Consider the following 25428-nt stretch of genomic DNA (forward strand, 5'->3'; position numbering starts at 1 on the left):
CACCTGGCCTCCTGTGACAGAGATCAATCCAGAATACCTTCAAACAACACACTGCTCTTTCCAGGGGAATGCAACTCCATCCAAAAGATATCACCTACCAAATTCCTCAAGCCACAGTGCCTCCATTTTGTTAAGATTCAACTTCAGTTTACTGGCCCTCGTTCAGCCCATTATAACATCCAGCACATGCACAACCTCAGCTGACTCTGAGGACAAGGAAAGGTAGAACTGAGTATTAGAGTTGGGCACAAATTGAAAAAAACAACAAGTCAACAAATTCATTTTTTAAAATTACCAATTAATTAATTCATGTTAGTGCCACTGATGAATATCAATCAATGAATTTTTGATTTGTCCATTCATTGGGCTATAAAATAGCCCCCCACCCAGTCACCTAGAGACACCAAAATCAAAGAGAAACTTCCCATGACTCTCCTCTACCATACCTCCCAGTTTGGTGAGCTTCCCCAATCCAGATGCTAAAGGGCACTTTCCTGGGGGGGACACTCTTTGTGGGTGTATACCTCGGACATTGAAAACCCAAACTTCACCAAGCATTCAGAGCTTGTAGAGGAAAGTCTGAGGAAGCTTCTCCGCGAATTTGGAGGGGTGTGTTTCATAGGGTTTTAAAGTTAAAAAATGAATTGATAAATCGATTTGTCAGAAAAAAATGTAATTCATTATTTGTCAACCTTGACAAATGATGAATAAAAATGTATTGCCATTTTTCGGATTCGTGCCCATCTCTACTGAGTATCATCAGCATACTAATGGCATCCAGCTCCATAAATCCTAATAATATATCTTACTAAATCAACCATAGATGTCTTGTCAATGTGCTCTCTCTTATGGCTATGTGCAGGTATCTAATCCAATTTGGTGGTTTGGACTGGAACAAGACTTTATTTTTATTTATTTGTTTGTTTGTTTGTTTGTTTGTTTGTTTGTTCATTTATTCATATATTCATTCATTCATTCATTTGATTTTTACCCCGCCCCTCTAGACAACATCTACTCGGGGCGGCTTACATAAGTCAAAACACGTTAAAATAGCATATAAAATGCAATTATACAATTAATTCTAAGCAACAGATTTCCAAGATGGCAATACTCAAAAGAAGAAAAAGAAAAAGAAAGAGAACCACTGGACGAATCCTGCTTGTAACTGGGGTATGGGATACCTCCCTAGAATTATAAGGTGAGGCACCTTTTCTGCCAGTCCATGAATCCCTAGCTAACAATATTTTACTCCTGGAGATGGAGGAAAAAACGAATGTATTTCCACCATCCTCACCCAGCTCTATTGGCATAATACCAAAGCTGAAACACATAATTCTGGCACTACAAGCATATAGTCCTTCAAACACAATGGTAAAATTGCAGTAGTACTAAAGCAGTAACTTAAAACGTGCTACCTTTTCATAACACTGAAAATGTAATTCTTGAGGTAGCTGCCCTCTGCTGTTCCTGATAACACAGTTATCAAAAACAATGAGTAAGAGAAAATAAATCTTTTGTCCTGTCATACTTAAACCAGTATATCCTGGTTTAAGCCTGCATCCAGTTTCATGTTTGGATTTCTGAATATGTAAAATTCATGTTCACATCAATGGGGATGTACAAAACAGTATAGCTTTTGTTTGTGTTGGGAAGAATTTCCATGGTACCTGCAAGGTCACAGGTGACAACAAAGAACAATTTGTCAAACTGCAGAGAGGCAGCTGTTGATGTTTTGAGACAAACAACCTTCAAATTTTGGTTGTCCTCTTCTTTTTTAAAAAAGCAGCTGCTATTGTCTGCTCAGACCTGCCTGTATCAGAAAGGGCATTCTTTGTGTTAATGAGTAACACACAGGGCCTAGGGTTCAGGCTGTGTTCATGTGACAGCAAGTTGGCTTTGGCCAAGGCCAGTCAGAAAATTTCAACCCAGGACAAGAAGGAGGAAACCCAAAAACTCAAAGAAGGAGAAGAAGGGAAGAAGGATCCCATCTTAAGACTAACTGAAACGTAATCAAACTACAGAAGAGAAAGCAAGCACCCAACTTAGTTACATACGAACTGAGTCTTACGTCAGTGTGAGACTCAGTAAAACAATGGTATACCTACAGAACCATTTTTTTTCCTTCTTCAACTTTCGGTTCAAGTTATGTTCATCCAACACAAGGATGTTATGCTGTAGCACTTGGTCATGTTTAATAAATGCCTGGTTTCAGAGGAAACTCTGCAAAACCACAGGAAAAATGGCCCCTCTCTAATGGATCTAAAAGCAGTGCTGTACAAACAGATAATGAACAATTCATCATAATGAAGAGTAATGTAAACATAAAAGACTGTTATTATCTATGGGCCTATGCGTGTCGTTTGATAGCAAGGAATTAGTCTTCTTTCATGCATCATTGCATTGTAACAAGAAGTGTGCACACATATGTTTGTCTGTTTCACCTATAAAGAGGTTGGCCTGGAAGCTCATACAGAGCTTTATTTGTGGCCAGAACGTAAATATGAAAGTACCTTTTTCCATACATGCCCACCATCTGGGTGTCTGTTAAGACTCGTGTCATGATCAGTATCAGGATTTCTGATTACGGGAGCTATGTAAGCATGCTCAGCTGAAAGTATTTTCAAACTCCTCGTTAGATCTAACATGAAGATCTAACACATGTGGTGTGGGATATTCCAGTTATGAGGCATACAAGCACACGTGGGTTCAAAGATTTCTAAATAAACCACTGGACGAATCCTGCTTGTAACTGGGGTGTAGGATACCTCCCCAGAATTATAAGGTGAGGCACCTTTTCTGCCAGTCCATGAATCCCTATAGCTAACAATATTTTACTCCTGGAGATGGAGGGAAAAAATGAATGTGTTTCCACCATCCTCACCCAGCTCTAGTGGCATACTACTAAAGCAGAAACGCATAATTCTGGCACTGCAAGCATATAGTCCTTCAAACACAATGGTAAAATTGCAGTAGTACTAAAGCAGTAACTTAAAACGTGCTACCTTGTCATAACACTGAAAATGTAATTCTTGAGGTAGCTGTCCTGTGCTGTTCCTGATAACACAGTTTTAGCACAAAAAACGAGTAAGAGAAAAAATATCTTTTGTCCTGTCATACTGCAGATGTTATAAGGCATAATGAACAATATATTCAACTGCTGATTAGCAGTTAGTGACACCAATTCTCTTCTCAGCAGGCCATGGGAATTGGATAGTACTGTATTCTTGATGCAGATATATGGAGAGCATAGCTTCAGCTTTAGGCTCAATAAAATCCTATCAGAATAGGGGGAAAATGTCAAGTACCTGTGATTATTAGGCCCTAAACTGTATTTGAAAATATAACCTATATTATTATATGTATCTGGTGTGATAGAAGCATCTCAACTAGCATAGAAAGCTCAAGGAAGAAGCTCTTTTAGGTACCCTAGAAACAGAAAAATTGCAACTGCCAAAATTAATTAGACTTGGAAATGCAACACCAGAAGTACTTTATTTAATTTTTTTTATGTTGAGGAAAAGTGAAATAAGCTACTTCTGCTTAGGCCTTCTGCTAGTTTGAGTAAGATGTCATGCTCTCCCAACACCTTGAAATCATTCCTTTTCATGAAGGATATGGAACACATGCATGGAACACATGCATAAGGGATGGCATATTGTAGGATTTCTGATCAAATGAAGTTGAACATTTATTTTTTTTATTTTTTTATTATTTAGATGATAGATAGATAGATAGATAGATAGATAGATAGATAGATAGATAGATAGATAGATAGATAGATAGATAGATAGATAGATAGATAGATAGATAGATAGATAGATAGATAGATAGATAGATAGATAGATAGATAGATAGATAGATAGATAGAAAAGTGGTGGAAAAACACCAATAATGTAAAATATGCAGATGATGTCATCTTAGTAGCAGGAAGCAGCAATGGTTTGAAACAACTTAGTGACAGTAAAAAAAGAAAGTACTAAAGCTGGATTGCAGTTGAACATTAAGAAGATAAAAATCATGACAACAGAAGAACTTTAATGTTGATAATGAAGAAATTGAAATAGTGAACTATTTTGTGTTCTTTGGTTAAATCATCAATCCAAAGAGAGAATGCAGACAAGAAATCAGAACAAGACTGAGACTCAGAAGAACAGCAATGATAGAAAGATTATCAAGTGTAACGATGTGTCATTGGAAACCAAGAGCAAGATCATCCACACTATTGTATTTCCAATCACTATATTTAAGTGTGAAAAAGGGACAGTAAGAAAAACAGGAAAATATTGATTCATTTGAAATGACTGATTCATTTGAACAATACTGAGACTCAGAAGAACAGCAATGACAGAAAGATTATCAAGTGTAAAAATGTGTCATTGGAAACCAAGAGCAAGATCATCCACACTATTGTATTTCCAATCACTATATTTAAGTGTGAAAACGGGACAGTAAGAAAAACAGGAAAATATTGATTCATTTTGAAATGTGGTGCTGGAAAATACCCTAGACTGCCAGAAAGATAAACAAGTGGATCCTAGAGCAAATCAAATCTGAACAATCTCTGGAGGTAAACATATTGAAATGGACACTGTCCTACTTTGGGCACAGCATGAGAACAGATGATTCTCTAGAAAGGATGATAATGCTGGAAAAAGTGGAAGACAGCAGGAAAAGAGGAAGACCAAATAGAAGATGGATTGATTCACTAAATGAACCACAGGCCTGAGTTTCCAAGAGCTGAACAAGGCTGCTGAAGACATGGCATTTTACAGATTGCTCATTGTTATCACCTCCTAGGAGACAACTAGCCTTATTTCGTCCTTGAATCCCTCTTCATTAGATGAATAGGTTGAAACAAAATGGAACTTACTGAACTTGGGAGGTGTTGAATATTGACAGGGATGAAATTCTGTCCACTTTTCATGGTTCCCAAAAGTAGCCCCAGACCTTCTGATACCATTTTCCATTCCCCTGTTTCACTCACAGAAGAAGGCACAGTCTCTAAAGGGTACCCAGTTCTCTTCACCAAGTCCTTGGATGTAACAGTTCACAAAGTCCTGGTGTCTCCTTGTTTCTGGCTAACTTTTGGGAAAGATTTGAGGATGAGTTCCTAATGGTGGTCCTGACCGATCTTCGCTGGAGTTCCACTGTGCTGCTTCCTCTTTAGGGAAGGTTTCTGAATCCGTTTCCTGCACTGGCCTCTGTATTTGGTGGGATTCAGTGTCCTTGACTTTCTTGCCTCTCTCCTTACTTTCCCCCCCCCCCCCCCCAAATATGAGGGTTGATATGGGACTTCGCGGTTCTCAGATTTCTCACTCTCTCCAGTATGGATTCTTTCTTGAACTAATACACCTCTCCGTGGGTCTCCTTTGTAAATGTTATTCCACTTTCCTGGTTCTTCCTTCAGGGATTCATCAGCCCCCAAAGTTCCCAACCACTCTTCCCAGGCATCATCCCATTCTGCCTCTTCTATTTTTCCATCTTCTTGGGTTTCACTGTGCTTCTCTTTTGTTCTCTTTCAACGTTACCAGATTCTCAGCTTCCTTTCCACCCTCCCATTAAGTTGTCCAACCTTTATTCCTCTCTACTTGTTCCTATCTCCTCCTCTCCCTCTTCTTTCTCTGGGATGTTCTCTTCCTTTCCTAAGGTCTCTCTTGACTTCTCTGTCAGTTCCTCCCCTTTTGGCAGCATGGCCAACCATATATCGGCCATTTGCCATGGTTACAGTAATTCCTCTCTCTTCTACCCTGGAGTACTTCCCACTCCTATTGCAGGTATCACCACATATGCTTCTGTTTGCTGTCTCAGGACCTACATGTGATGCTATGTTCTTCTGATGATCTTGTCTTGGAGCTCTTGTTATTTATTCCTTGAAAGACAAGAGTGTATCATGTTGCTTCTGGGTTGGAGTTTGATGGACCACCAACAGGGGCATCTGTGTCACATTCATTCATAGGGTCACTATAAGTGATAGGTGACTTGATGGTGCACAACAACTGTCTGTCTGTCTAGATTTCTATTATACCTTTCTGCCGAAGAATGACACTCAAGGCAATTTATGAATCCCATCCTTCTAAGAAACTCCCCTTTAGTTCTTCCCACTTAATGTGGGAAGGGTGAAGACAACATAGACATCATACAAGCAGAGCCATTCCTCCAAATATAATATGTTAATTCCTTAGCTGAGGTCACAGGGCAGAACCAGCAGAAAGCACCACAAAGCACTTTGGAGTATCCCACAAACCCCTTTCTTGCTCTGTGATAAATTTCGCAACAGGACAGTAGCTGCTGTGGCTTCCCAGAAGGAGAGGGACCTTGACCTCAGTGAGATGGGTCACTTAGTTGGAGAGATCTAGCAGGGCTCCCTGCATGAAACAGCCAACACAGCTCTTCAGAGAGCAGGTGGAGCTTGAATGCTTCAATGTGAAGAGTTCTCCCTCACATCGAGGCACTATGGAGGAAATGGCCAGAGAGGTATCATTCTCCAGAGACAAAGCTCATGGAATTGGTGTGACTGACAACAATAGAACTCCAAAAAGGAACAAAAAGATGGCTGTGCATATTCTTCCCACCTCAGTCTGTGGACATCTCGTACCATTCCTGCAAATACAAGCCTCATTCTGACATTGTGCTTGTGTCTTCTTGCATGTATGAAGGAATAACATTTTCACAGAGGGTATATGTTGCAAAATCAGGCTGAACTTCTCCAAAAAGGGCAAGGAAGAAAAATAGGCATACCCATACTGAAAACATGCCTGACCTGATCCCTTCTTGGTGAGAATTGCTGCAGACAGCTGAGTGACACAATGCAGTTTTAAGACTAAATGCTCTTGTTGAGGTCCTATTACATACCAGACCTATGCCGCTTATATAATGGATTTATGGTTCACAGCTTCCTGAATCTTGTATTTTTAAAAAATGTGTGAATTAGTCTGTGTATGTATGTGCTTAAACAAATTCTATCTCCTCGTCAGCCTCTCTCCTCTTTTTACTCTAATCCTGACATAAAGCCATGGTAATGCTGAATTTGTTGACATCCCTGTCAGTCCTGTGGCAGGAGGCTGTGATGCTTTAAATACAGGATCCCTGCAGAACCAAACTCTGTGGAAACCTATTTCATACAGGGCCTTGAACCTTCAGTCTGTCAGCTGGTATTTTTTAAATTGAAAAATGCCTCAAACAAGCTGAATATTAGGTTTAACCTTTGCAATTAAAAATGTTATTATTGAGGTGATTTTAAAGTCTGTCACAGAGATTGTCTTCAACTTTGTGGTTTGTAGGTTTTAACCTGAATGTCAAAATATGTGCATCACATCATCAAAAGGGACTCGCAGTGTAAGAAAAGAGTCAACAAAGCCTCATTCACTGCTTTTTGAGTCTTAGTGATAAAGGCACATTAGGCATCCAAGCAATGGAAACAGACATCAGGTGTACCATGAAGAGAAAAAGATAGAGCATTTTCATAGCTTTAGACAAGGAATTAAGTTATTTCATAAGAAAAGTGGGCCTCTTCAGAAGGTCCGGATGCAATATGGCATGCCTGGGATCCATCGAGGCCACGGTTGTCTGAAATGAGCACCAGTTATGAAAACTGGAGTACTCTTTAGTGCCAATTTCATGGATTTGAAGGGGCTATACCTTATTTCTTTGGAAAATCATGCTCTGGAAGTCTCCAGAACCCAAATGTCTTTTTTAAAAAGTGATTTGGGAGGGTGTATTTGAGGGCTGCCAAATTGGCTTTGGAGGCTCATATATGGCCCCAGGCTAGACTTTGGGTAGCTGTTTTGAAAGGTTTTTTTTTATCCTTCTAAACAAGATCTTCATATATTTATGTGAAAATTGAAGGAAACTTTCTATGGGAGCAGTTAGACATAGCATTAAACCAATGATTTCCAACCTTGGATCCCTAAATGTTTTTGGGCTACTGCTCCCAGAAGCCCTGGCTAACACAGCTAGTGATGAAGGCTTCAGGGAGTTTTAGTCCAGAAACATCTGGGAACCCAAGGTTAGGAACCACTGAACTATACCTTTGCTTATCACTGGAAATGGGCATGAATTGCTTTATGCCAGGTCATTGCAAATGTAGCAGTGCAGGAATCCCTGCCCCGCTTCCTCGTCTGAGTGGGTGGCTGCCAGAGGAGGCATAGGAGGGAAGCACACATTCCTGCCAGGTCTGGATGATGGAGCAAACTGCATATGTAACAGATGCTAAGAAAATATCCCTAGAAGAAAATACAGGGCAGAAGATGAGCCATAATGAGGGATGGATATATCTTGAAGTGCAGAATTGCTTCTGCAACCTTGCCAAACACTGAATATCTATCTATCTATCTATCTATCTATCTATCTATCTATCTATCTATCTATCTATCTATCTATCTATCTATCTATCTATCTATCTATCTATCTATCTATCTATCTATCTATCTATCTATCTATCTATCTATCTATCTGTTTATGCATTTATGCATTTATGCATTTATTTATGCATTCGTGTATCCCATGCATGCATGCATTCATGTATCCATGCAATTATATATGCATTTGTTTATTTATTTATAATTGACAATGACACTGAATTGAGTGGGTAGAGTGAGAGTTTCTGTGCAGTGTTTTTACTGACAAAACAAAAACGGGATCAAGCCCAGACAGGGTTTTGTTGAGTTGTTGCCAGCTCCAATAACAACCAAAATGAAAGATTCTAAAATGTTTTACAGGGCCTCGTCTAATCTATGTGATATTATGAATGTCTTTGATTTTGTTTCAAGTATGAAATTTTGCATCTCTCCATCTTATAGTCAAGGAGAAAGAAGAAAATATCTAGATGTTACATGCATAGTGAGAGTCAAGTGCAAATAGATAAGCCTAATAAAATGTCAGGAGTCAAAGGTTGTTTGAACAGGCCTTCCTGTGGCTGTGGCTGAGATCTATAGGTAACAAGCTAATGGATGTGATTGCAAGTTGGTCAGATTTAAAGCAGGTCCAGAACATTAAAGTGGCTTACAATAAGGGAAAACTCAAATATTCAAGAACTTGACAAATGTTGAAATAGTGGCGAAAACTCCCTCATCACAAGTTGTTTTCTGCAGGTTAATATTACCTAAGACTTACCTATGGCTAGGTAATTTCAGGCATATAAATTTACCATTCATCAAAGAGGTTCATTCAGGTGGTGGTGGACTACTAATCTAATTGTTCAATTAGTATTCACATAATGAAAATAATTTGAAAGATGACTTAATTGCCTTTCATTTAGGCCCTGATGTTGATAGAAAGAAACAGATGGGCATTGGGAAAGCTAATTGTATGCTAATTGCCAATGCTAATTGTTTTTGTGTGTTTTTTGAATTTATCATTGTGTAATTCCCAATAACTATTATTTCCCCTACAGATACCCCAGATCAGTTATGCTTCGACAGCACCAGAGTTAAGTGATGACAGGCGGTATGATTTCTTCTCCCGAGTGGTCCCTCCAGATTCATTCCAAGCACAGGCAATGGTGGACATAGTGAGAGCTCTGGGATGGAATTACGTCTCCACGTTGGCTTCTGAAGGAAGTTATGGGGAGAAAGGTGTGGAATCATTTATACAGCTTTCCAGAGAGTCAGGTAAGTGAAGGGTTCCAGCAATACTTTCTGAATATCGCTTTCTTTTCTGAATTAAAGTTTTGTTGTTAAAATTGTTTTGAACTTTTATAATTCGACTTTCCTGGCAGCCTCATGCTTCTCTTCTCAACTTGTGTAGATATTTTCCAGAACAAAGCACTCATAGAACTGAAAGACATTAATGCTCAGTTGGAGAAAGATATAACAGTGAAATTGTATCAAGTTTCTGGTGCCCCACTGTTAGACTTCTAAATGATGGGATGATGGTACAAAGCAAAATGTAAACATATTGAGTCCTTATCTTTTCACAGCCAGGAGCGCTTCTGAAGCTAGCAATTTCTTAGATTTAAACTTTGTGCCAGATAGTTCTTCTCTTTCTTTCAAGTAATTTCCCACTTTTTTTAAAATGTAGGAAGGAAGCCGTTTTCTTCAGTTTGAGGGAGAAAATTATATTATTTTTATACAGTGTATTCACAAATATGCACATATGTGATATTTTAATATTTCTGTGCCCCAGGGCTACCTCCGCACAGTTCTTACTATCATAATATCTCAGGTAAATCAGTGCTTTTCTCATAATTTACTTATTGAGTGTGCTTTCTGAATGGATGTTGCTGCTGAGGAATGCCTGTGTGTGTTGAAGATTCAGTGAGCCATTCTGGGGTACCCATTTATATTCTCTTAAGGTTCATTATACACTCTTCAACAGTTTGCTGTTATGAGGTAATTGGGTGCAGGCTGTATATGTGTATGTGCCACTGTTGATGATCCCACTGATAAGCCCTGATAATCATCATAATCATCATCATTATAAACCAAAACTGAAGGCTTGATTTTTGCTGCATGAGAACAAGCGTGCTAAACTAATGTGCTGAAAGCTAAGATTCAAGGAATTGGTGCTAACAGAATATATAGACTCTGCTAAGAAAAGGATAAAACTGTGTCACACCTTGTTTGTGAATGTCCAAAGATTGCACAAAGAGATTACAAAATTATACATGATAGCCAAAATTAGTGCACTGGTCATTATGCCAGTGTCCAAAAACCCATGGGGTCATCAGATAGAGAAGGTGTCAGAAAATGACAGATTCAAGATCTTGTGGGATTTCTGGATCCAAACTGATAGAGACCTTGAGCATAACATACCAGACATAGTAGTAACAGAATGTAAAAAATGTCTGGATAAATGTACTATGTTATATGCCAGAGTACATTCCAATAAAATCAATAATGTACAATTTCCATTACATCTCAGATTCCCTCTGATGTTGAGGTTTTGGAGCCAGTTGGCTGAACACACACAGAGAGACTTATATGTATATGTAAAACCTTCTCTCTCTCTCTCTCTCTCTCTCTCTCTCTCTCTCTCTCTCTCTCTCTCTCTCTCTCTCTATCTATCTATCTATCTATCTATCTATCTATCTATCTATCATCTATCATCCCTCTCTCTCTCTCTCTCTCTCTCTCTCTATCTATCTATCTATCTCTCTCTCTCTATCTATCTATCTATCTATCTATCTATCTATCTATCTATCTATCTATCTATCTATCTATCTATCTATCTATCTACATACTTCAGTTAGCTCTTGTGTTAGGGTGATTTTAATGACTTCTAGGTTGTATGATGGTTAAGACAAGTATATTTTTATCAGCAATAGAGACAGAAGTGATGTGATCCAAATGCAGGATTAAGCAATACATTTATAGAGCACTAAAGAAATCATAGATTCTAACTTTCATGGGTTAAGGCGCACCTCATCAGGCTTGCAACAGTATCTTGTTGTTAGTGTAAAGAAATTAGAGTCCCCAAAGTTCATGGCAGATGGATTTTGCCAGGAATGTTTCCTGATATAAGATAGGAAAGAGGCAGGCTGCATTGGAAAGATGGCTTTAAAGTTATAGCTGAGCAAGCTGTTCATTGGATATTATACCCCAGTTCTTCAAACAAAGAAGTTAAGCATTATGCATATACCTTTTAAAAATTCATTTGGACTATTTTTATACTAACTTGGGATGTGGTGGTGCTGCGGATTAAACTGCAGAAGACCTTGAGGTACAAGGTTGGAAGACCAGCAGTTGTAAGATCAAACCCACATGATGGAGTGAGCGCCCGTCGCTTGTTCCAGCTCCTGCCAACCTAGCAGTTCGAAAGCATGCAAATGCGATTAGATAAGTAGGTACCACCTCAGTGGGAAGGTAACAGCGTTTCGTGTCTAGTCGTGCTGTCCACGTGACCATGGAAACTTTCGGACAAAACGCTGGCTCTATGGCTTCGAAACGGAGATGAGCAAAGTCAGACACAACTGGACTAAATGTCAAGGGGAACCTTTACCTTTACCTTATTTTTATACCATATCTCAACAAACTTGGCTTCAGAGCAGTTTCTTAGGTGTTAAACAAAAGGAACTGACTATTGTATGTATATATTTGATTGAGAGCAATCCACTTTGTACTCAGTGGCGTTTTCTTCTGAGCAGAACTGTGTTGTTAACTTCCAGTGAAGCCCCTCCCAAATTGTTGGGAAAAAAAATCCAAGGGAAAATAACTTAGAGCTTAGAAATCAATTGTAACATTTCGTGTGCTATCAGGTATGTATTAGGTCAAATTGCTTTAACATTTTCAAGTTGGATGTCTTTCAGCTAATCCTAAATAATTCAGCAGGCTTTAGGTGTTGTAACTTGCTTTCAGTTGATCACAGTTCAAAACTCTTCTGCCTCAAGGAGTTTAGCTTTTAAAATGTATAACATTTTGACTGGAGCTCAACTGAAATTTTGGGGTTAGCATGAGAAAATGATATACCACAGTGGCTTACTGCTGGTCTGGGTGCTCTTGCCAGCAGATCAGGGACCAGAAGTGGCTGATCTGTTTTATGAGTGTCAGGGATGACACTGGCAGTAAATGCTTGTGGCATTCTTTGGTAGGGATAGGGATGCCATGGTCCTAGTACTGACTGCTGGATAGCTCAGTGGTTCAGGTATTTGTCTGCAGAGCCAGAGATTGGGAGCTGGATTTCCTGCTGGGCCTCACCAGCAGAGGCTGGAGTTGGTGATCTGTAGTAGCGGTCCCCAACCTTTTTGGGAGTGCGGACTGGCTGAGCCTCTGAGGAAGGCGGAGGGCCCCCCACAGGTGTGTGCGGGTGCGCATGCACTCTCAGGTGCATGTGCGAAGAGTTGGGGGAGCACCTACCCGCCAGCAGCAGCATGAGTGCTCCCTCACCCCTTCGCGCATGTGCATGGGTGCCTGCACGCCTACACGCCCGCCCACCCCTTCACGCAGGTGCTTGGGCACTTGGGTGCATGTGCAAAGTGGTGGGGGAGTGCTCACGCCAGCGCTGGCACATGTACACGTGCGCAAAGCAGCTGTGGGGAGGGGAGTGCGTGGGGGGCAGGAGGTCTGTCCTCGTGGCCTGGTTCAGCTCAGCCCACGGACCAGCACCGGGCTGCGGGCCGGGAGCTGATAACCTCTGATCTATAGGGTTCCTTCCAGCTCTGCAGTTCTAAGATTATGGTTTTGATGATATTATTGTATTATGATCCATTAAAATCTTTACTTCCATCTGCCTTGCCAACACTGCAAGGCAGTGGTAGATAGGTATCTAAATTACACAAAAGCACAAGGGACTGTACATGTACTGTAGAGTGCAGGAGTACAACACGATATTACACAGCAGTTCCAACATTTTAGTGCTGTCATTCTGCTCAATGAACTATTGCCCTAACATGACTTGCCCTTATGCTAATCAAACCAAAGTAAACATACAAAAATAGGTGCAACACATGGATTTCAACTAAATTTGCCCTCCTCTAAAGCTTTTAAAGCTTCTGTGAGATTTTAATCTAAAATAGGCCATAGGAACAAATTTGCTATGATCAAAAGAAGCCACATGAAATTTGTTTCTTATGAAGATATTTAGCTATTTCAGTAAAAGTGAAGGTGGCGGTAGCAATGGTGTCTTTGCATATTGTCTGTGTGATGCATATATCAAGGAGCATCTGTGTGATTACTAATGCCCTGAACTGTCACTAAACAATTCAAAGTATCATATTCTTCTGCGTAATCCATGTAAGAATAGCAGTGATGTTTATGCTGTGCTGTGACAAAGAGCTCTTTAGAAGGAAGCTTCAATATGTTGACATTCCAGAAGATGCTGCTATTTGCATGAATTTTCCTTGTTTGTCTGAATGCATATTTATATGGCATTAAGGAGGAAAATGTTAAGGATTTAATACCACAGAAATGGATGGAACACAGGTGTGGATTTATAATGAAAATCACAAACCCACCCATTTTCACAGCTAATGTTTGTCATATTTTCAGACTCAAGCTTAGGTTATGACATCAACAATGTTGGAATTGTGCTGTTCTGTAGTAGTTGCCTCATGGCTGAGGGCTATGGAACCACAAAGTTTCCAACCATGAAAACATTTCTGTCCCTATCTTCAAAAAGGGCAAAAGGAAGAACCTGAGAACTGCAGACTAATCAGCCTGACATTAATCCCTGGAAAAGTCTTGAGCAGATTATAAAGCAGTCACTATGCAAAAACCTCAAAACTAATCAAGAATAAATCCTGCTAGACTAATCTTGTTGTTTGATCAGATAACCTCCCTAGTAGACAGTGGGAATTCTGTAGACATAATACATCTTGAATTCATCAAAGCTTTTGACAAAGAGCCCATGATATTTTGATTAGCAATCTAACTAGGTGTGGGCTGAATAGAACAGCTATCAAATGGATACCCAGTTGGTTATGGAATCATACTCAGAGACTGCTTATCAATGGCTCACAAAGTGGAAAGAGTAACAAGTAGTGTAACGCAAGACTCCATTTTGGACTCAGGGCTTTCCAACATTTTTATTACTAACACAAATAAGGGACTGCATGGAATGCTTATCATATTTGTGGATGACACAAAATTGGGTGGGATAGCTAATACCCTGGAAGAGAGAAACAAAATTCAAAGAGATCTTGAGAAGCTCTAGCACCGGGCTGAAAACAAGGATCATCAGGGGAGTAAACTGCTAAATGTACTGGCAGCACAGCAATACTAATAAATGTGGATTCTTACCATATTGCTTTTACCCTGGGATTTATTTGTATTACTCTGGAGTTATCAATGGTGCACTAAGACATTTTATCAGTCTTAAATGTCTGGGAAAAGAACAAAAACCTTGTCACACTTATGAGAAGAAACAGAAATGTATGCCTTTTATGTAAAAGCAAGGTCACTTGATCCCTTTATTATACCACTATTTTTTCCCTTAAAGCTAGCTTTCATTAAGCAAAGGTGGAAGTATATTGACCCATCCACATTCAGGTGCTTTGGGACTCTTGCTTGGCTTTCCGCATCTTGCCTTTCCTGTACAGGGGAGATAAGGCTCGAGTGCAACCCATTCTGCCAATATTTTGGAAGTTTCCTGAGTCATGATCTCAGGGCTGAGGCCATGTTTAATGCACCAGCCAAACATGCAGCCACCTCTCTTATTTTCTCCCCAGTCTGTGACTCAGTCATGTTCTCTTTCTCTCCCGTTTGAGGGAATGATGCTTCAAAGAGAGAGTCAGGCATCATTCTAAGGCCCTGTTGAAAATTTGGACCATGGTCTGCTAATTTACCATCCATATTGAAAGAATGGAGTATGAGGTAATTTTTTAGATAAGGACCCCTTCATATTAGAAATAAGAGCTACGGTAGATGCGGCAGAAGGCAGAACAATGCCACCCTTCACAATATTTGACATGTTCCAGACAAATAAGCAGGCAGATTAAAAAAAAAAAACAAGTTAAATGAAATGCTTTCCTAAAGGAGGCCCACAATATTGTAAAATCATGAAATTTTAGAGTTGGAAGGGGCCCCAAGGAATATCCAGTCCTATATGCTGCTGATCTGGGGCAACCACAACTAAAGCATGCCTGACAGGTTGTATTTGTCATCTAACCTTACGTTCTTCCCAATGCTTTGTCAAAATCTCTGTTAGCTTGGGTCATATCCTTGTATGGACATGAATTAAAAAACAAATCACCAAATTTGTTTTTTAAAAATCAGTAATTTTTAGATTTGTATTCATATGAATCAACGCCCCTGATGAATATGAATCAATGAATTTTAGTGAGTTCTGATTTATCAATTCATTTGGCTATTAAGTGGGGGCCCAGCACCTAGAGACACCACAGTCACAGAGCATCTACAATCTCCCCAGGTTTGGTGAAGATTGGGTTTCAGATGTCCAAGTTATACACCCACAAAAAGAACCCACACAGGAAAATTCTCCCCAGGCACCTAGAGACACCAAAATTACAGATGGATTTCCCATGATTCTCCTCTACAGTCCCTCCAAATTTGGTGAAGATTAGGTTTCCCAAGACAGCTGCTAAATGGCACTTTCATGGGAGGACCTACTTTGTGAGTGTTTAACTTGGATGACCGAAACTCAATTTTCACCAGACTTAGAAGGATTGTAGAGGATAGTCAAGGGAAGCTTCCCTGCAATTTTGATATCTCTAGGTGCCTGGGGGAAAACATCCCTGGGATGTCATCTTTGTGGTTGTATAACTCAGATGTCTGAAACCTAAATTTCACCAAACTTGCAGGGCTTGTAGAGGAGGGAGCAGAGAAGCTTGCCTATGAATTTTATAGGATTTTAAATAGACAAAAATGACTCAATGAATTGATTTGTTGATTAATCTGAAAAAAATGTAAATTCGTAATTGTGATTCATTGACCTTGATGAATCACAAATAAAAACAAATCACCCTTTTTCTGATTCATCCCTATCTCTACTCATATCCTTTGGGAAGGAAAAACCAAAGTATTTTTTGTCTTCTGTGTTAATACAGCTGACCCCTTTCTGATAATCAGCTGGGCTATAAGATGCACCTGGCACCACTGTCTCCTGAGGTGACCTTTCTTGCAAATAGACCTCTAATCCTGTGGTATTTGTGCAGTACCTCTCTGCTGTTCTTTTCTTCTAACATAATTCAGTTCCTTCCTAGTCAGGGATGAAATATTAGAGTCTAGATTGCTGATGTATCCTACAGTTCACCTGCAGGCCAAGGTACCGTTTCTCAGTGAACAGGAAATTCATTTGATGGCTTCCTCAGATGTTCTGAAGCTTTGTGTGCAATCCCAAGGATCTTCTTTGGGTGAAGTCCCACCACCCGCCCACTTCAGATGAGTTTCTCAGAATGATCCTGAATAGATGACCTCTGTAGTCTGAACCAAGGTTATAGTTTTTTTGTTTTGTGTTTCGTTTCATTGTTCTCTGCTTTGTGTGCGCATTGATATGATGGTGGCTCTGTCACTTTTCTCTCCTGTTAATACACTGTTTTCTCAGTTGCATAATAAATACAGAAGCAACAGTCTGTTTGTTTACTGCATGCCCGAGAGGGTACTTTGTACATGACCTTGCCTCCTGCTGACACTTTGCTTAGAGCTAAGTTTGCTGGCCTTCCATATCAGGTGTAAAGCAGTATCTGGTTTGTAGAGTGTATTTATTTGCATATGAAACTTCTGTGGGGCAAGAAGAAGATTGTACATTTGGAGAAAACGCCCCTCTTATTTTCTGGTCACTCATAGTAATCCTTGGTGTCCTTGAAACCTCTGAGAGGCTTGGTGTACACATGCAGGAGGAGGAGCCGAGGGCAAAAATATTTTTTTAACATACCAGAAATGTGATACCCTGGTGTGAGATGGGTTGGTAGCTCACAATGTTAGCTGATCAGTTTCATGAAAATGTGCATACTTCCATTTGGAGGAAGAACAATTGCAACTCTCCTTCAATGGTTGAAGAAACTGAAATCTGTGCATTTCAAGGTTGTTTGTTCCATGGCAAAAGGAACAAAGGGTGATGCCAGACAAAACACTGAGGGATATACTGAATTCAACTATCTTTTTACTGAGAACTGTGTTGTAGTGCACGGGCTTTTCAGAGTTTGAATCCTGAGAGTGGTTGTCCATGTCTTTTTAAGCATTTGTCTACTCCTGCTTTGTACCTACCTTGTTTACCTGCATTGCTTCTTGACAGGAAAGCACAGAAGCGGTTTGCATGAGTTGCAGAGATCTTGATGAAAAAATAACCCCTTTTCGCTCTGGGTGAGGCGTGAATAATCTTTATTACAAGGTTCCCATCAAGTCAAAATAACCTAAATTAATGAAAACAAAGAATCTAGTAGCATTCTTTACACTCCTAGTTTTATAGTACAGTATAGGTGATTTTTCTTTCCTAAAAGGAAAGAATGGACCAAATAGAGATAGTTCATGCCATCAAAATGGGAAAGTTTTAATAGAAACTATGTGCTGATGATTATTATAGCTAAAGGAAGTTGTTCATTTTTAAAAAAAAACTTTTTGCATCAGTAAAGTAAGATCAGATGGCACTTACTGTGAACACAGTTACCAACTTTGCCCCTTTTACTTCCTATATATTAGATTATCATATTGTGTGCTTACTGACATGCTTCTGTGGAGCGTCTTCATGTGACAGAGCATCCTGGGTGACTAACAATCCCTCTGCTGTGGATGTGCTCTTCCTGTGCACACAGATGTCCATGTGGGATCTCTTCCAGTGGTCAATGTGCACAACAGCAGTGTGTCCATATGGTTGGTGTGTGTGTCTGTGTGTGTGTGTGTGTGCGTGCGTGCGTGCGTGCATACATGCGTGCGTGCGTGTGCGTATAGGCATGTTCCTGTTTCTCCATGTATAAAGGGCATTCACTTCAATCTCCCTCTTAACACATGGCATTACTGCACGTTTTGTATTTGTAGGCCATCATTAAATGTTCCTGTCTTTTGATTTGTAATGGCCTGAAGATCATTGAAAATAATTGTGATAATGGTTTAGAAAAGTTGAAGTTTTGTTTTTGTTGGCTTGATATTGTTTATTTTTAACTACAGTAGCCAGAGTTCTAAAGAACACATGGTCATGTTAGTTGATGGATCCTGAAACTTTTCACCACATAAATAACTTTCCAGATTCTGCAATTAATTCATGTGCCATGCCTCTGCACATCAGCAGTTCACCAAACAAAAGAGCTTCTCCTTATTTTCTCAACCACTATGTATTTCCAGTTGGTTAAGAGTGTGAGCTCTGAACCATATCTCCTTTTTCATATTCTGTCATATATCCACTAGTGATTTTATGAAATGAACTTGCACTCAGCTTTATGTATGTATTGTATTCATTTATTCATTCAATGTGTGGGTTTCTCTGTGGCCAACAATTCCAGGGCAGTATATATAAATACAAAATAAAGCACAATAAAACAGCATTTGTAAAATGTCAAAACGTCTGATAAGGTGAGTAGGAATGTGTGGGGGGAAAAAACTATTTCAGACACTGTGGTCTAAAGGTGAGTAGGAATGTGTGGGAAGTAAAAAAAACTACTCCAGACACTGTGGCCTAAGAAACATTTTCTAGGTGGAAGCCAGAACTTAGAACCAAGCCTGGAAGTGAACTGGGAGCCAGTGAGGGTGCTCCATGCCACATAGGACAGTCATCCTTTTAGTGTCCAAGACACATGGTTTCAAACTACAAAACTACATGGGCTGTCATGGAGTTAGTTGCATGGAACCATATTGCACTTATATGGGCTGGAAAGCTGTAGTGCTTGGAGAGAGTTCCTTAGTACATAGACTTGAACTGTGCTTTATGTGGGTAGAGAGGAAATGTCCAACCAAACCTACTCTTTTGCTTTGCTCCTGCTTCAGGATCTGAACCCCTGCTAATGTTGGAAAGTTTTTCCCTGTCCCAATTGGAAAATGTCCACAGAGTTGTAAAGACTACCCATTCCTGTTTTAGTGGGGGTGGGGTGTAAATCCTTCCGGTACATGCTCTTCACCTCTATTTAGAGAGAATGCCACCTATCCAGCATCACTACTTTGGAAGAAAAAGTTCTCCACCACTGGTAGTCCTACATGGCTTCAGCCTCAGTGTGCTGGACAGCAAGAAAAGAAGAAACCAAATACAAGATAGATTGATTCCCTAAAGCAGTGGTCCCCAACCTTGGGCCTCCAGATATTCTTAGACTTCAACTCCCAGAAATTCTGGCCAGCAGAGGTGGTAGTGAAGGCTTCTGGGAGTTGTAGTGCAAGAACATCTGGAGGCCCAAGGTTGGGGACCACTGCCCTAAAGGACACCACAGGTTTGAGTTTATAAGAGCTGAGCAGGTCTGTTAAGAACAGGACATAATGGAGAGTGGTCATTCATAGGGTCATCATACGTTGGAGTTGACTTGATAGCACGTAACAACAAAAAGAGAGCAGAAACTCCGCAGCACCCGTTTTTGAACATGTTATCCATATATGAATAAACCACCGGGAAGTCAGCCCACCAGCATATATCATTTCCAAAAGGAGATCCAACAAGGTTTCACTTTCTCTTTCACTCCTGGGCTGATTTCCCCCAGGAAAAGGTGAATGTGATTTTAGTGCCCCATTAGAATGATTGAATTGGAGCGTGGAGGATCAGTGTCACCAAAGATCCCTGACCGGCTATCACATGTTTAAACATCTTGCCCACTGGCCTATAGTTAACATTCATTGAGTCTACGGAGTTGCCTTGAAAAGCTGTTGGATATATTAGTGTATTCACCTGAAGCACTCTGAGCACTTGAAAAGCTGTTATAAAGCTAAGTAATATTACTTATACTTTCTCCAAGCCTTCCATCCATATGGCTGCAGTTCAAAATGAATTTGCTAGGGTAAGGTAGGTTTGCGGGCTGGGTGACAATGTTTTCCTTCTGCCTATTTCTCAGCTTTCCTTAGTATAGGAAGTGCCTTCTCATAGGTAACAAAATGCTTATTATTGTCAGCTTGATATCGGTACATAATTATGTTAAATTCTGGGTTGTTTCCCAGAAAATCTGCCAAAATCTAAGTTCCCAAGCTTTCCAACAGTAACTAGAGATTGTTGCTCTTCCTGTAGTGCTTTAGATATGTTTCCAGAATTGAAAGATTATGTCTTCTTACTTGGGGTTCATAATTCACAAACTGATTGTTATTTTGGATACTTTATCTTGGTCTAAATTTGCCTTCCTGCTAGGTGAGATTTTAGTTCTCTTTGGCAATTGACAGAATTAAAAAATTGGATGAATTTTGTAAAGGTAAAAGTGTTACCCACAAGAAGGTGCACAGGCAGAGGAAGATAAATTATCACCAAAGACTCACTTTATTTTTTATTTTTCAAAATTTTCTTAATGGTCTAAACACCTGTTCCTGCACTTGTATTGTTTTGAAGACTGTGAGGCATTGTCCTGATTTTTTTCTGATCAATATATTGGGATTCTTATGGAATCAGAAAATAACTCCCATGCTGTGCAAGTTTTTCTTCTTTTTTTTTTTTTTAATTATTCTGATGGAGAAGCACCAAACAGGATTTCCTGAGATTATTTTGTTCTTGATAGCTTCTTATGGGCATTTTTCTGGTGTTCTCAGGTTTCCCTACAGTGGTACAATTAACCTCATAGACAGTATAAATGAAAACAGGCAGAAGAGAGGGTGAAAAACCACATGTAAATCCACCTTTTATCTTTCCTGAGAATTTATGGGTCATGGAGCTGTATTTATTTTTTGTTTTGTTTTGTTTCTATGGCAGGTTTCTCCTAGGTGGGGAACTCAAGAGAACTTATAGGACAATTTAAAACAATAAAGTGCAGTTATGTGAAAAAATATTTGAAAATAGTTAATAGTTAAATGTAATTATATGATTAAAAGGTTATCAAAATTAAAACATTTTTTTTTAAAAAAAATGAGAATCACAACACTGTCTATAGAGGGGTAATCTTTCAATTAGTTCCATAATGTTTTGATTAAAGCAACTGACACCTTAACATTGCTGTTAAGCAGTATCTGCTTTCACACTTTTTGCCTCAGAAGTTCTAAGGGTAAGTTGGCTTGTTGTGCAGATACCTGGGGACTCACTTCAGCCTTGGCTTCTTTTCAACCGTGGCTAATTATTTTAAAATGACATGACGTTTCATGCCAAATTAAGGAGATTTCTTGTGCTAAATGGAAAGGTGTATGTCTGTCTGGAGAGAGAAAGAGATACAATCTCAAAGCACCACTTCCATCCATCAATCAATCACTCAAGGAATAAATGTCATGAAGAGATCTCTTGGCTGATCCCATTAGAATAATCGCCACAGAGGGAGCTTCTGTGTTAAAAGCTGAAAATCAGCATAAACGAAATGAAATGATAGAACTTTGGTACATGAGCTAAATTTCTCTAATAAGAGCATAATTTAGTTCTTCATTTTTTACTGTGTTGAAGGATTATATTCTGGATGAGTACCTTCTAATGAACTATACTTCATTTCTCTCATGGGTTGAATATAGTGCATAGTAGGGTATGAAATGTTAATGATACAGAATCATTGTATGTACAATTGCATATGCGGTTTTCAAAGTGTGTTTTCCCATTATTGCTGCATGAGAAATCTCATGCTGGTAGAGCAGATCAACATTCAATATGGCAATCTGAAAATGAGAGTAGCCCCCCGCCAAAAAAACCTTTGCAAGTGAACTTTTCATACCATTCTCAAAGACACACCAAACAGAGGAACTACCATCCCAGAATCTGACTCCTTTTTTTTGCGGGGGGGGGGGGTCAGTTAGCTGCTTCTTACCCAAACATAAAGCATTTGTCAGGGCTGTTTTTGAACAAGTTCTCTTCATATCAAAATGCTTAGAAGAAATGATAGAGAGCACATGAGGGTGTCCTGTAGTGTCATGACTGATGTCATGGGTGTTAACATTAGACAGCCCTTTGCTGTGTAAAACCTGACATTCTTTTTTCTTGCTGGCAACACAGGCACAATATTGTGCTGCAAAATTGAGCCTTTTTGTAATGTTTTGAATCATGGGTACAGAAGCACAGTATCTCACATTCATAAACAGTTGTTTTAAATAATTGATCATCTTAATCATAGAGTTCTGCAGTCATTCATAGTGCTGCTTTTTATATATCAAATGACAAACTCCATGCACAATCCAACATTCCTTTTTAATTAGATTTTAAGCTGACATGCTGAATCTCTCACTAAGTGTCTCTGCCAAAGTTTTATTTTCACTTCCCAGAAGATGAAAAATATTGTTTTTTGTTTTCCTGGCTAGCGAGCTAAGACCTTTGAGAAATATTTAATGGAAGCATTATTATTTTTGTGGCCAGGTCCTCAGCATTTTCAGGTGAGGTGACGTGTGCAAAATTCCTGCTTTTAAAAAAATCAAGAAGCAAATTAGCTGCTATTAGCAATTGTTTCAAACTGCTATCCAAAGATTTTGGAAAGACTCCAAATGCTGAATTTAATATGGGAGGAGAGTAACTCGTTTCCATATCCTGTTGTTGCTTGGAGGAGACAGCATTTAAAGGAAAAGTAGCAATAATATTTTTTTTCTCCTCCACAGAAATGTTACCACCTTCATGACAAAGCTAAATGGGGTCAGTTGATTTGGTGGTTTGTCTTGGCATGCTGTGGAGTCTCTTTAGGAAAGGCAAAGATAGACATACATGCCAAGCCCACTTTCTTGCCTTCCAGTTTCTTGAGAGAATGAATTTTATATATTTCACTCTTATCCAGGAAACCTTATAGTATAATAAAAAAATGTTTTGTTGTTGTTGTTAAGTCGTGTCTGACTCTTCGTGACCCCATGGACCAGAGCATGCCAGGCCCTCCTGTCTTCCACTGCCTCCCGGAGTTGTGTCAAATTCATGTTGGTCACTTCGATGACACTGTCCAACCATCTCATTCTCTGTCATCCCCTTCTCCTCCTGCCTTCACACTTTTCCAAAATCAGCAACTTTAAAGTAGCAAACCCTTCTAGAAATGTACCATGGGAGCCTGATTGGGTGGAGAATAGAGCTAACCCTTATTTGGCATGGGCTCTTTAAATACTTTTGATAATAGGCAACACAGAAATGAAAAGCAGAATGGATGGTGGAAAGTAATGTTGCTGCAGCAAGATTCACAAGTGCCTCTAAAACTCTGTTTAGTTAAAATGATCTAATCTGTGCTCCTTGCTTTCTTGACAAGAGTGAGCATGGATTGGCTTTCTGCCTCCTTTCCCTGATAGTCTGCTTCAGGCATCCTGCTCTGAGGTGCTTTCTCCAGCTCTGTTAATCCAAACTAACCTTTTTAATGGGAAAAACTCATAAATGTTATCTAATAAACATTGTACTTTATTTTATCAAGCCGTGTTTTATTTTGCAGTAGCTCAGGTCAGTTTACCTACAGTAAGAACTGTGTCTGCACCCTTCATTTTTACAAATGGAGAAGAATTCTGAAGCATGCTTGTAAAGAAAATATAGAAGCAGCTTTCAAAAGACTGTTTGAAGAACCACCTACAACAGCTTGGCTTTCTATTACAACTGAGGTTTCAATAAACCTTTCTGAGGTTTATTGAAGAAGACAGATTTTTGTGTAGGAGTCTTTGATTAATTTGACCTTCAAGAGTTATAATACACTTGATTAGCATCTACCTGAATATTATTTATTCTTTTAGTATTTTTATGCCTCCATTTGGTAAAAATCACCACGATGAACACAACTGTGTTCCTAGTGTGGTATACAGAGCAAAATATTTCAGGAACAGATACCCAGTGGGGTCTTGACTTGAGAACTTAATCCGTATTGGAAGGCGGTTCTCAAGTCAAAAAGTTCTCAGGTCAAATCTGCATTTCCCATAGGAATGCATTGAAAACCATTTGATCCGTATCTGCTCTTTTCCGTCCATAGAAACTAATGGGAAGCTGCTATTCCGCCTTCGACCACTAGAGGGGAATATTTTGTTTCTTTTTTTCTTAGGTCAAGAAAGGTTCAGGGAAGGCAGGGAAAATACAGTCCAGGCAGTACAGTACCAGGCAGTCTGAAGACTGTCTCCCAATCCACTCTCTAAACGCTGGGAGGAGTGAGGAAGCAGACAGGCACCCTTTTCACTGGCCAACAGTTAACTGAATGTTCAAATTTTGCACTTTCCCTGCCTCCCACTTGGTTATTTTTTTAGTTCTTAACTCAAATCTAAGTATGTAAGTCAAGTCAATATTTTCCTATGAGAGTGGTTCTTAAGTCAAAATGTTCTTAACTCGAGCCGTTCTTAAGTCAAGACCCCACTGTATAAGGTATTGTCACTCAACAGGTTTATTTGATTACACTGAAGATTTGTGAAAACGTTTCTCAGCTTGGATGTCAAAATTGACTTATGTTCAATATCATTGCTTTTTGCTCCTTCAGAAACCAGAACACTTCATAGAAGTTCCATTGTGTAATACAAAATTAGAAAATATGCACACAATGCCAGGCCATTTTCAGAAGAAATAGAATTTACACTCAGTGAAAAATAAAGTGTAATGGTAATGTCAAGGAACCAGAGCTCATTTTCAGATCCTTGGGATTTCAAGAATATTCCCTCAGAGATTCAGTTGAATTTCTTCCTCTTTTGTATTGCAATCTGAAAAGCATCACAAGGGTTGAGATGCATTCCAGGGGAGAACATGCTATTATGGTAATCTTACAAATCCCGCTGTGAAGAAGGAATGAAAGAGCCAGTGGGGAAGATGGACTTTGACCTAGGAACTCTCAGTACTATGGGTTGTTTTTTTTTATGAGGGCTCAACTACCATTAAGGAGTCTGAACAGCATTCTCATTGAAATCAAGAGGAAATCTTTAACTGGATTTTAACAGTACTTGCTGATAATGACAGCCCTCAAGAGCTTCCTTCCTGTGATGATAAGAGAAGGGTTAGCTTTGTGGAAAATACTTTGCTAAGCCTCTCAGCTCCCTCAAGACACACCTCTTTTCTTTTAAACCTCAGTTTACAGAAGACCAAGCAAACAAT

At 39.4% G+C, this 25428-nt stretch overlaps 1 protein-coding gene across 4 annotated transcripts in view; it reads left to right on the plus strand.

The window, feature by feature from the left end:
* GRM7 (glutamate metabotropic receptor 7) overlaps positions 1 to 25428 on the plus strand; it is a 568639-nt gene that overhangs the window by 186930 nt on the left and 356281 nt on the right. For all 4 annotated transcript variants that reach the window (XM_072989463.2, XM_072989462.2, XM_020791423.3 and 1 more), the window contains exon 2: positions 9392 to 9608. In XM_072989463.2, the coding sequence (XP_072845564.2) occupies positions 9392 to 9608 (217 nt within the window). The remainder of the gene's footprint in view (positions 1 to 9391; positions 9609 to 25428) is intronic.

Source organism: Pogona vitticeps, chromosome 2 (genome assembly GCF_051106095.1).
Source record: "Pogona vitticeps strain Pit_001003342236 chromosome 2, PviZW2.1, whole genome shotgun sequence".
In the NCBI taxonomy this organism is placed as follows: Eukaryota; Metazoa; Chordata; class Lepidosauria; order Squamata; family Agamidae; genus Pogona; species Pogona vitticeps.